General features: G+C 52.3%; 1 protein-coding gene across 1 annotated transcript in view; it reads left to right on the top strand.

Annotated features, from left to right (window-relative positions):
• The first annotated feature begins 472 nt into the window (after positions 1-472).
• ODAD4 (outer dynein arm docking complex subunit 4) overlaps positions 473-12,792 on the top strand; it is a 23,283-nt gene continuing 10,963 nt past the window's right edge. Inside the window, exons 1-8 of the mRNA XM_024745257.1 lie at positions 473-664; positions 2,518-2,649; positions 2,904-3,054; positions 3,714-3,775; positions 4,258-4,423; positions 5,746-5,970; positions 6,151-6,358; positions 11,849-11,935. Of these exons, the coding sequence (XP_024601025.1) occupies positions 551-664; positions 2,518-2,649; positions 2,904-3,054; positions 3,714-3,775; positions 4,258-4,423; positions 5,746-5,970; positions 6,151-6,358; positions 11,849-11,935 (1,145 nt within the window). The 5' untranslated portion in view covers positions 473-550. The remainder of the gene's footprint in view (positions 665-2,517; positions 2,650-2,903; positions 3,055-3,713; positions 3,776-4,257; positions 4,424-5,745; positions 5,971-6,150; positions 6,359-11,848; positions 11,936-12,792) is intronic.

Here is a 12,792-nt window from a genome sequence, read left to right as displayed (position 1 = left end):
GGAGGGGGTAAAGGCCTGACAGGTTGTCACTAAATGTGTCACATTGAAGGTTAGTGTCCTTAGGTGCCTGGCCCAGGGTCACGCAGTGAATGTACACAGACCTAGCACTCCGGCTCCGAAGTCCAGGGCTCTCTCCCTCTAATAGTGGTACACGTGCACATATCCTTGCCACGAATGCCTTACCCCTATTTGGAATTCTGCCCCCGACCTTCTTCCTGTTTTCCTGACTGTAAATTCTGAACACCACGCAACGCCGAGAAGAACCGATGTAGCGTGCAACAGCCAACATTACAGAGCGCTCCCCCCTCGCAGGCGCCTTGCAGCCGCTGGCCACGAACTCCTCTCGCCCCGCTCAACGCGCGGCTGCCTGGACGCATGCGCACGCTGGCAGCGGTTGTGCCCGGGACTCAGCCTTGCGCGCGAGGGGCGGGGCCGGAAGCAAGTCTACGTCTCCCTGTTGGTAAGAGACGGAGCTTCCACAAGCCAGACGGACGTTCTCAGGCTTCTTTTCCTCCCTTTCTCTGCTTCATCGTCTCCGAATTGCGTCACCATGGCGGACCCAGAAACTGAAGGCCTGCGAAGCACCTTCCCCTCTTACATGGCGGAGGGCGAGCGGCTCTATCTGTGCGGGGAGTTCGCTAAAGCCGCCCATAGCTTCAGCAACGTGAGTCGCGCTCCGAACCTATCAGCCACCCATCACTGAGGTCCTGATGATTCCTGAACCACCCTATTGTTTCCATTATTTCACTGTTACTGATGGATGCACACCTGTCACAGATAAGCCCCTGTTTGGCCGTTTTCTACCAATTCCCACTTGCTTTCTGCCTGGTTGTTAATAACCAACCTCTGTGTTAACACTGACCTCGTCTCCTCGTCTCCTCGTCTCCTACTTTTTTACTCAAATGTTTCGCGATTGGCCTCCTTCCTCAGTTTCCCATAACTGGTTGGGAGATTGGCTGGGAGGCTGCTTGCAGAAGTGAAGTCTGGCACACGGTTGCTTCTGGAAGGTGGTCAGTGAATAACATCATAAAACTTTAGTATAAATAGCTCCACTCGACCCTAAGGGATTGAGTGCTATTTTAGGATACCAGGCGTACTGTTAAGTGGCAAGCTTATGGGGGAGGTGCTGTTATTACGCCATTTTGTAGATGAGGAAACTGATATAGAAGTCGAGTAACACGTCCAAGATCACTGAACTAACGAGTGGCAGAGGAAGGATTCAAACTCAGGCACTCAGAATTCAGTGCTGAGGTGCTAACTACCATACTCTCCTGTACTGTCTCCCAAATAAGCTCTCGTATGTTTTTACGACTGTTTCTTTTATAACAAATAGCCCGCTTGGTACAAATGGAGTGGTAGGATAGCCCCGTAACCAGTCCGAAGGCTCCCCCTAAAGTCAAGCTTCTCAACTGCTACCTAGAGTCTTTTGGCCCTTTGGATCACCAACCACATCCTAACACTAAAAATAATTGATCGGATGGGCCAACAGTTAAGTTCAGGGGCCCTGCCCCGCGCATTCTCCTCTTTCTGGATCCTGTTTCATCCTGGAGAAGCTCAGGTAGTGTAGTGAGAAAAGAACATCTTGAGGGCCTATAGCTTTAGGTGAGAAGTGGGCTTTTCCAGGAAGAGAAAGTAGCTACTTTCTCTTCCTGGAAAAGTGTGAAGGTCTGAGACAGGGGCGGGTACAGTCTGATGCCTCAGGAAGGACAGTACACTGCAGACTATGGTAATGGTCTTAAGAGAAGGGAGGACATGGGGAGTAGAGGAAGCATTCTGCTGCCACTTTAGGGCCAAAATCACAGGTTCCATTTTCCCCGCACTTTCATCTTAATCCCCTGAACTAGTGATTCATTCTCAAATAAGCTATGTAAAAAGAGAGGGCACGTGGAATGGCTAACCAAGTTGCAGATTGTCTAAAATCCATTTTGTTAGCCTCCAGAAGGCTTAGCCTCCGAGTAGTATTTTTTTTTCTTTTCTTTTTTTTTTTTAAACATCTTTATTGGGGTAGAATTGCTTTACAATGGTGTGTTAGTTTCTGCTTTATAACAAAGTGTATCAGTTATACACATGCATATGTTCCCACATGTCTTCCCTGTTGCGTCTCCCTCCCTATCCCACCCCTCCCGAGTAGTATTTTGAATGTGTTGTGCAGCCATTACGGGTTCATGGTTGAATTTTTATGCACCAAACACCCTATGATTCTGAGTGGACTGGAGGCATCCCAGACACTAGGAGAAATTCCAAATATCCACGGGGTAGCATGTTCTCACATCTCAACCAGTGGTTTCCACAGCTTGTGATTTTACCTTGTTCCAGATGAGCCAGATGCAGATAACCTAGTTGACTGAGCGGAGATCAGTGTGGTGCTGCTTTTAGTCTGAAAAGATCCAAAGACCTGTTTGCTGGCCTGTGGAGTCCCCTTGAAACTCTGGCAGGAGGGTTTGGGCTGCTGTGTCCATTTCGGCTTCTTACCTCGCCCTGCCTGGTACCCGTTGACCTGAGTGGTTTCTTTCTCAGGCTCTTCACCTTCAGAACAGAGATAAGAACTGCTTGGTTGCCCGCTCCAAGTGCTTCCTCAGGATGGGAGAGCTGGAGAAATCCCTGGCAGATGCTGAGGCTTCACTCCAGGGTGACCCGACTTTCTGCAAGGTGACCGTAAGGGTGGGAGGACTCACTCTTTCTTCATCACTGCCACTGGCTGCAACAGCCTCTGATTAGTACTGGTTGAAGAACCAGCCAGACTGCCTGGAGTTGATTGCCGTTTCCCTTCATAGGTTACTTGCCTGGCTCTCTGCCCCTGTATCCCAACATTTATCCTCAAGCCAGGGACCCTTCTGTTCCACCACACCTGAGTCCTAGAAGGCCTTGTCTGCCCTCCTTGATTTGACTTGCTCTCATTTCAGGGGATTTTACAAAAGGCGGAGACCCTGTACACCATGGGAGACTTTGAATTTGCCTTGGTGTTCTATCATCGAGGCTACAAGCTGAGGCCCGATCGGGAATTCAGAGTCGGAATTCAGAAAGCCCAGGAAGCCATCAACAATTCAGTGGGAAGTGAGTGACCGTGAGGCCTATGCCCTTATCCAGGAGGATCCTGGAATCCTTAGGTTTGGGGGAAGGCCCGAGGTGCACTGGGTGAGCAGTCACCACCGGAAGGGCTACAGGGAGTCCCAAGCGTGGATCTGGCCGCTCATGATTTCCTTGAGGATTAGGAACTGTCCACTGGGAAGACCAGTCCCCCGATCCGCTGTACTGAGCACTGCAGTGTCTGGTTCTCTCCAAAGCCAGATGAGAAGCACCATTTTACTCACCCCAAGACAGACGAGTAGGGCTCTTTTTGGCCTGCTGTCATAGGGTAGAATGTGGTCCTGAGCCCAGCCTTCCCCGGTCCCTGGCTTCCTCCCTTACCTCATACGCACCAAGGGCTGGCTCTGCCCATTAGCTTAGTGGGGGTGGGGGTGGGTGGAGAGCTTGCCACTGTGGGCGGCAGAATGTGGAAGTGGAGAGCACCCCTGCTGCCCAGGGCCTGCTGTGGCCTTAGGCTAGTGGGGGCTGCCTGGCTCCTAGGAGACTGTTGAACCATTTGCTTGCTAGCCAGCTTCCACCATCCTCCTGCCAAAGGCAACTATTTCCACATAAAATAGGTGATAGATTGTGCCCCAGATTGTGCCTGGGGGCCTGGCCGACCTGAGCCCCAGCTTTTGTCCTTGCAGGTCCTTCTTCTATTAAGCTGGAGAACAAAGGGGACCTGTCCTTCTTAAGCAAGCAGGCGGAGGTAAGGGCCCTGGCTGCTCTGACATCATGTCCTTCGGAAGGCAGAGGCCACACGTGCCTGAGGAGCACAGGAAGTTCAGCTTGGTGCTCTGTGATGACCTAGAGGGGTGGGATGGGGGCAGTGCTGGGAGGGAGGCCCAAGGGGGGGGGATATAGGTATACATAGAGCTGATTCACTTCACTGTACTGCAGAAACTAACACAACACTGTAAAGCAATTATACTCCAATAAAAAAAAACAAGTCTTAATGGCCCTCGTGCCTGGGAGTGATGAGCTCCTGGCCAGTGCGGGCAGTCATGAGATTCTGCCCCAGCTCCTGAGGGGTTTTGGGAGTGTAGCTGTTCCTGGACCAGACACACTCCATGGTTCTCAGCCCACGGAGCTCCTGGAGGGAGCGGTCTGGGATCACAGGCTCAGGGGACCTTGGCTGGGTGCTCCAGGCTCCTTTCTCAGGCTCTGTTGGGTATTGCTCCATATTCCCAGAGCGTGAAAGCCCAGCAGAAGCTTCATCCCGTGAGACAGCTGGTACACCATCCCAAGAGAGAGTCCAAGCGGAAGGGCTCGCTCAAGAGCGAGAAGACCATCCGACAGCTCCTGGGCGAGCTCTACGTGGACAAGGAGTATCTGGAGAAGCTCCTGTTGGATGAAGGTTTCAGACACTTTTTTTGCAACAGGGAACTCGGGGCGAAGGAAATCTGGGGTGGATGCTTATGGTGGATGCTTAACGTATAAGCCAGAGGCAGAGCCTTTCAAAGGATATTTGCCGACACGTTCCTCTGGAACCATTCTCATTTTACAGATGAGGAAACCGAGGCGTAGGGAGGTTAAGTAACTCAGTGACACGGCTCTCGGATTTGAATCCAAGAAGTCCAGTTTCTGAACCAGAGCTCTTAAGGGCTATGGTACCCTGGGAGGGAACGCCGAAGATTTACCACTGCGGTCCCCAAAGGGGTATCCCCTGAGCCTTCAGTCTGTACAGAGGGCAAAGGAATCCAGCTTGGAGGTGCTAGAAGGGAAATCCTAGGACCGTGGAGCCATAATGTCCTAAAACCTCATCTTCTCTAATCCCTCCTTTTATCAGAGAGGCCCCGAATGGGGAGTAACTTGTCCAAGGTGACGAGCAAACTAGTGGTGGAGTTGGCAGCAGAGCCCAGGCCTCCTAACCTCCAGTGCAGCACTCTTCCCACCACACCATGCTGGCAGGGAGAGGAAATAGGACAGAGCCTATATCCTCATTAGACATTCATTATATGACTGTCTCCTATAAACATGGGTGGTGGGAGTGTTGCCATTAGCTATTGAGCCTGAGCAGGGATCACCCTTGAAGCCAACGCCTTTTCTCCAGAACTGACTTCCCAAGGTCCTGTGTAGGATTCCTGGCAGGTTGCGTCTCAGGGGCAGCTTCACTGCTGGCACAACTCCTCTGTCACAGGCCCGGATGCTTCCCTCCCTGCAGAGGAGCTTCCGTGGAAGCAAGAGGTGTCCGGGAACATTACCCAAGTGGCCTTGCAGCTTTGCTCCCAGCTCTGACCTCTGGTTAGGCAGGTGGGCAGAGCTCGGGCATGCCCCTCCAGGTCCCAGCTTGCACTGGCACACTTGGCACCTGGGGATTTGCTTGTCACTGGCAATCTGGACCAGGTTGTGCATTTCGACTTTGTCTTCTCTGAGGACACAGCTTGAAATAAGGGAGCCCCGAGGGCTGGGAGCTTTTCAGAAAGCTATCTACCAGCTGCTGCTTCTGCTAGCTCCTCATGTCTTGTCGTAAGGGGCCTATGCTCGAAGCCCTGTGCCATGAGAGTGCCTGAAGAAGGGGGCTCTGGCCTTGTCTGGACCCAGTTAGACCCACTCTCCCACCCATGTGCTCTTGCTTTCATTACTGTCCCCCAATTCCAGGGAGAGGTCCCCACAGGGAGACCCTTAGCCAAGAGGAGGTGACTCCCCTTAGACGCCTCCCCACACCCTTGCCCACAGACCTGATCAGAGGCACCATGAAGCGCGGCCTGACCGTGGAGGACCTCATCATGACGGGCGTCAACTACCTGGACAGGCGCAGTGACTTCTGGAGACAGCAGAAGCCCATCTACGCCAGGGAGCGGGACCGGAAACTGATGCAAGAGAAGTGGCTGCGGGACCGCAAGCGCCGGCCCTCACAGACAGCCCGCTACATCCTCAAGAGCCTGGAGGACATTGACATGTGTGGGTGTTCTCAGAAGGGCGGGCCTGTGGCCAGGTGGGGACAGAGCCGCACGGCAGCCGGAGCCCCTGGCTTCGCTGGCCTGTGGATGGAATCTGGAGGGGGAAGTGGGCTCCCCTGTCATCCGGCGGGGTGGGGGGGGGGGCTGCTCCCCGCTCCATTCCGCCTCTCTTCCTTCCCAGTGCTGACCAGCGGCAGTGCTGAAGGCAGCCTTCAGAAAGCTGAGAAAGTGTTGAAGAAGGTTCTGGAATGGAACAAAGAGGAGGTGCCCAACAAGGACGAACTGGTTGGAAACTTGCACAGCTGCATAGGGAACGCCCAGATGGAGCTGGGGCAGATGGTGGCAGCCCTGCAGAGCCACAGGAAGGACCTGGAGATCGCCAAGGAATAGTGAGTGCCTGCAAGGGCTTGGAAGGCCAAGCGGCCGAGGCCTGGGGCGGGGGCTACGTCTCGGCCTTTTGCCAGGGCTGCTGGTGGCTGAGCTCCCACTTTCTGCCCTGCGTGCCTGAGGTGGATTCCCCCAGAGGGAGGAGCCACCTATCCAGGACAAGGGCACACCTAGACTGTCAGCTTTTCTTTGCCACAAAAGGAAGGTAGTGGCCCCAGATTCCAAAAAGCTCCCAGTGGTTTGGCTCTTAGGGATATTTTTATTTTTATGTCATCTCCACAAGCATTCATCAACTCCAGACATGCCAGATGTTGCTAGCATTGCGAACACAGCAGTGACCAGACACAAGGCTCATTTCCCCGCAGAGATAAAACAAAAAGTGACACAGCTAATAAATCGCAACTGTGATAAGTGTCATAAGGAAAAAGTACAGGACCCGGTGCTACGAAAAGTGTATTCCAGGAGGACTTGACTGGGTGTTGGGGACACACTTGGCTTGTGGGAGGGCCCAGAGGTTGGCAGGAGGGAGCTTAAGGCCGAGAGGAGACTGGACCAAGCAGGTAGGGGTTGGATCAAGCAGGGCCTCGGAAACCATGGCACTGACTAAGAGCTTGGGCTTCGAAGTTGTACCTCCCAGCTGTGGGGCCTTAGGCAGGCACTTAACTAACCTCTTGCAGCCTGGGTCTCCTCTGTCAAATGGACAGAACAGTAGCCCTTACCCAATAGGGTAGCAGGGAGGGCGACATGCAGAAGTTTACATGAAGGTCTCAGAACAGCGCTGCGTGTCCGTGATGACTACTGTGTTGGTTCTCGGGAACCAACTCTTCCCGAGACTTGATGGCCCCTCTCAGGGGTACCATCACTTTCTGGGCACCCTGGTTCTAACCTCTGGAGTCATTTGTGACCTTCTCTTGCTGCCCGGTTCTACTCGCCCCACAGTTCTGAGCCTCTCTCAGTCTCCCATCCTCCCATTTCTGTTTTAACTTTTTAAAAACTTCTTTAATTTACTTATTTTGGCCACACTGGGTCTTAGTTGCAGCATGCGGGATCTCTTATTGTGGCACACAGACTTCTTAGTTGTGGCATGTGGGATCTAGTTCCCCGACCAGGGATCAAACCCGGGCCCCCTGCATTGGGAGCACGGAGTCTTAGCCACTGGACCGCCAGGGGAGTCCCTCCCATCCTCCCACTTCCTCTCAGGCCAGCCCTCACCTCTCCCTGCCTCGAGCTGCTCCCACACGTCACCTCCAGAGACATGCTGATTTTCACCTGTCAACTGTCCTTCCGCTGCTGACACACAGGCCTTGGGCCCTCACCTCCTGCAGGTTAAAAGCAAATGCTTTCGCTTGGCACTCAGGGCGCTCTCTGAACCCACTTCTGCACAGCCCTCCAATGTCAGTCCACCCTTGTGGGCCAAACCGGATCTCCTGAACACGCCCGCCACCTGTGTTCTCCCCCTTGCTCATCCGAGTCCTAGAAGCCGTCCGTCCGTTCCCAGCTCATTTCTCACCTGCCCTCACCGTGCTGAGCAGGAATCTCGCATGTTGGCCATTCCAGGAGTAGAAAACAAGCAAACAACAACCAGCTTTGGTGACAGACCTGAATTTGATTCCTGCCTTTGGCACTTAGAAGCAGTGTGGATTTGATTCAGTTGCTGACCCTCTCAGTTTCCTCATCTTTAATGAAAACATAATAATACCAACTCATGGGGATTTTGAGGATTAAATAAGTATATACAGTACTTTGGATCCAACGTTCTCCCGTGCCCTAAAGACATAAATCTTTACTTCTTGCCTCCCTTCTGAGCTCCGGACCTGCATATGCACCAGAGTCCAAGGCATTTCCACTTGGATGTCCCACAGGAGCCCCAAAGTGGAGCCCCTCATCTTCCTGCCAAATCTCTTGCTTCAGGGCCCCCTATCCGTGAAGATGGCACTGCTGGCCACTCAGTCCCCAGGAAGGAGCCAAGGTAGCTTCCCAGACACCTCCCTCCCCTTACCACTCACGCCAGCCCACCATGGCCCATCCACGCCTCCTCCTGCCATCAAGAGAACATTCCCCGGACTTCCCTGGTGGTGCAGTGGTTAAGGGTCTGCCTGCCAATGCAGGGGCCACGGGTTCATGCCCTGGTCCGGGAAGATCCCACATGCTGTGGAACAACTAAGCCCGTGCGCCACAACTACTGAGCCTGCGCTCTAGAGCCCGTGAGCCACAACTACTGAGCCCACACGCTGCAACTACTGAAGCCCGTGTGCCTAGAGCCCGTGCTCCGCAACAAGAGAAGCCACGGCAATGAGAAGCCCGCGCACCACGACGAAGAGTAGCCCCCGCTCGCTGCAACTAGAGAAAGCCCGCACACAGCAATGACCCAACGCAGCCAAAATAAATAAACTAATTAATTAAAAATAAATTAAAAAAAAATTCCCTTCTCTCATTCCCTCCCACAGCTCAGTCCAGACCTTCCTCACTTCTTGCCTGTTTCCTCCGACCTGGGTTTCCTGCCGCCCAGCTGGCCCTTCTGCGCAAAACAAAGCCAGTGGTCGGGAGACAGTTCCAGCGCCCGGGTCTGCTCAGGTCAGACCGTCCTTCCTGACCTGACTTACCCTGACCTCGGTTGACCAGGCTCTCTCTGGGCCCTTGGGCACCCTGAGCCCTGGCCAGCACCTCTCGGCTCTGCTTCTGTTCAGCCTTCTCTTTTGCCAGCCCTTTCTTCATCAGCTCCCTCCTCCCCATCCTTCAAATTGTAAAGAAGTGTTTTTTTCTTGGGGAAAGCCCACCATGTGCCCCAGAGTGACTTAGCAGCCCTGCTCCGTGCTCCCTCTCCACACGCCATACGTTTCTCGCCTGCCCTGTAGACCTCGGACTTTTCTACTCCCTTTCTCTTCCCAGCATCTGCCACGTAATGGGCATGTGATGCATGTGTGCTAAGTGGCTGATTAAGCAAACAGAGGTGTTCCTTAAACAAGCTTAGTTCCTTTGCAACATCCACAAATGGGCCTCCAGTCTTTTTTTTTTTTTTTTTCCCTTGGCTGCGCTGGGTCTTAGTTGCGGCATGCATGCGGGATCTAGTTCCCCGACCAGGGATCGAACCCAGGTCCCCTGCGTTGGGAGCGCTGGAGTCTTACCCGCTGGACCACCAGGGAAGTCCCCGGGCCGCCAGTCTCACCCATGAGTCTCACCTGTGTGCCCCACGGGTGTCCTCAGTGGAATCAGCCCTGCCCCCACCTCCAAAGCCCACCATCCTTCCAGGTGCAGCTCAAATCCCAACTTGTCTGAGCATCTTCTTCAGTGATTCCAGCCCTCAATTCCTTTCTCTGATTACTCTGTGGATGACTTGATGGCAGGCTTTCTCAGTCCCACTACTGTCAAAGATAACAGTACACATTATTGTTATGAACAAAGTAACATATTTCAACTTGTCTCTTCACACCGGAAAAGAGCATCCACTCTGGAAGGGGAGGCTGACATCAGAGCAGCAAACGTGGCCCAGAAGCCGAAGAGAGAGGAGCTGAGGGGGCCTCAGAGAGGAGGGAAGGAAAAGATAGGACAAGAGGGGTGGCTCCCTAGGGCAGGGGTGGAGGGCTGGGGGAACGGCAGCTCGTGTGCTGGGCAGGGGGGCCAGGACCTGTGGGGAGGGAGGAGGGAGGACCTAGCCGGAAGTAGTGAGGGCCTGTGAGGGCTTTGTTTTCACACCAGTCCGCGGCCTTGTGCTCGACCCAGAACTGTGTGGGGCTAAGTCTCCCCACAGCCCTCAACACCACACTCCCCTCACTTCCCTGCGGCCGCGTTGAGATGTGTCCCCTTGGCCCCTTTTCAATGTATTTACCTACATACTTATGCATATGTACACATACATAGGATTTTTAAAACAGAAGTGACTCACTTCTGTGGTTTCTTAAAAAAGAACGTGCCTTGGAAAGGAATGTCTTATTCTTCGAATAGCTTCATAGGTATTTCAGCACTCACAGTACGCACGTAGGTAACTGCATCCCTGCGGACAGACACTGAGGCTGTTCCCTTTTGCCAGCACACACAGAGCTTCGCTGAGACTGCAGACAGATGTGGGTATGTCTGCGGGTAGACGGATGGCTTGGTCAGGTTTGCATTTAAAAGGCAGCGGGGCCACGGTGGGGAGACTAAATCAGAGCAGAGTTTCCTGGAAGACGAGGAAGTCTGCCACTGTGGGCCAGGGGCTGAGGGGCGAAGGGAAGAAGGGGAGCTTGCCTGAGAAGGGAGGGAGTCAGGGAGGGATGCTGGGGGAGGGGACTGCAGTTGGGGGAGGGCTTTCTTGGTTTATTTGTTGGGAAGGAGGTATTTTTTAACAGATCAGAATGTTTATATGGTAATATGGTAATAGTAAAGAACCAGTGTAGGGGGGAGCAATTGCCTTTTCTTTATGGAAATATCTTTTTTTTAAGGTGTAAATTTTTTTACTGAAGTATAGTTGATTTACAATGTTGTGTTAATTTCTGCTGTACAGCAAAGTGATTCAGTTATAAATATATATACATTCTTTTTCATATTATTTTCCACTTGATTTATCATAGGATATTGAATATAGTTCCCTGTGCTATACAGTAGGACCTTGTTGTTTATCCATTCTATACGTAATAGTTCCATCTGTTAACCCCAAACTCCCCCTCCATCCCTCCCCCCCGCCATTTATGGAAATATATTCATCGCTTTTCTGATGACACGTGAATACTGAAAAGATTATGTGGATAAATTAAAAGTTTCCTTCGTACTCTCATTTCCCTTGGGTAATCACTGTTAATAGTTAGATTTACATCTTCTATTTCTTTTTAAAATGCCCGCTTTTTAATTTATTTACTTATTTTTTGGTGGTTTAAAACAACGCATTTATTCTCTTATAGTTCTGAGGGTTGGCTGTCTGAAGGCAGTTTCCCTGGCCATAATCAAGGTGTTGGTAGGGCCACACTCCTCCCAGAGGCTCTGGGGAGAATCAGTTTCCTTGCCTTTTCCAGCTTCTAGAGCTGCAGTTACTGCACTCCTGGGCTCGTGGCCTCTTCCTCCATCGTCAGAGCTTTGAGCACAGCTTCTGCTTCAGGCCCGCACATTCACTTTTAACACTTAATGGGGCAACGGATGTTGTATGTGCTCCCATAATCTGACTTTTTAACTTAATATATCAGGGACTTTTTTCGTACACAAAAAATTGCACTGATTGAATTCAGATTGTTTCCACTGTTTATTACTACAAACAACACTCTGTTGAGTGTCCTTGTTACGTTATATTCTGGAGGTGAATTCCTAGAAGGGAAGTTGCTGGACCAAAGGGATATCTTTGCAAGCTGTTGCCTGTTTGCCCTCCGGAAAAGTCCCGATAATGTCCGTTCCCGGCCACAGGGCTCAAGAGGGCCTGGGTACCGCAGGCTTGCCAGCCTGGGCATCGTCCCTCCAACTGGCCCGTCTTTGCCTTCTTTTCAGTTTCCGTAGTGCCTAGAATGCCTTGTCTTGCTTCTTCCCCACAGCGATCTTCCTGAGGCCAAGTCCAGGGCCCTGGACAACATTGGCAGGGTTTTTGCCAGAGTTGGGAAATTCCAGGAAGCCATTGACACGTGAGTGACCCGGGACTGTCCCCTCCCTACTCTGGGGCCAGGACATCCCACCCTCCCACTGGACTCCCAGACTGGGGCAGGATGTCAGGCAAAGAGGCATCGGAAGACCCGAGTTTGGCTCCTGGCTGTGCTAAGCGACCAGGGGCAAGCCACTTCGTAAACTCTGTGGCTCATCAGTTAAATTAATTAATAGAATAGAATCATTATTTTCTCCAAATTTCCCAGTGACAAGAGTCACCGAGGACACTTGTTAGGCATATGAGTTACTGGGCCTCTCCCCTGGAAATTCTCATTCTCCAGGTCTGGGTTAGAGCTCAGGAATCTGACTTTAACAAGTACTCCAGGTGACCCTTACTTTGGGCAAGTTCAGGACCAGGTGGACCATTGACTTCTGGGAGCCCTTCAGCGGTTATTCTGTCCCTCTGTGCAGTCACATGGGGTCACTGGGAATGGAGTCTGAGCTCTCCAGAGGGCTTAACTGCTGGACTTTTCATGTCCAGCCCTGGGGCTGGTGACCTGCTCCAGTGGGGTGACTCAGCCCCAGGGAGACTCGGGAGCGGGCTTGACCGCACAGAGAGAAGTTGTCCTTCAGGCCTTCGTGGCTTGACTGGAATAGACTCGATCACCAGAGCCTTCTGTTCCACGTCATATGGTTTCCCGAATGGCCCCTGGTGTCTAGCTGCCAAAAGACAGAGGCCTGTGAGTGTTTACCTACCTACTTGTATCTTTCTTACATTAAAATACATATATTTCTTTTTAAATAAAAATTTAATACATGTCAATCCCAATCTCCCAATTCATCACCCCCCCACCCCTACCGCTTTCCCCCCTCGGTGTCCATACGTTTGTTCTCTACA

This window comes from Neophocaena asiaeorientalis, unplaced genomic scaffold (genome assembly GCF_003031525.2).
Source record: "Neophocaena asiaeorientalis asiaeorientalis breed wild unplaced genomic scaffold, Neophocaena_asiaeorientalis_V1.1 scaffold1, whole genome shotgun sequence".
Classification (NCBI taxonomy): Eukaryota; Metazoa; Chordata; class Mammalia; order Artiodactyla; family Phocoenidae; genus Neophocaena; species Neophocaena asiaeorientalis.
The sequence above is the reverse complement of the archived record's forward strand: the minus strand, read 5'-3'. Positions and strand labels throughout refer to the sequence as shown.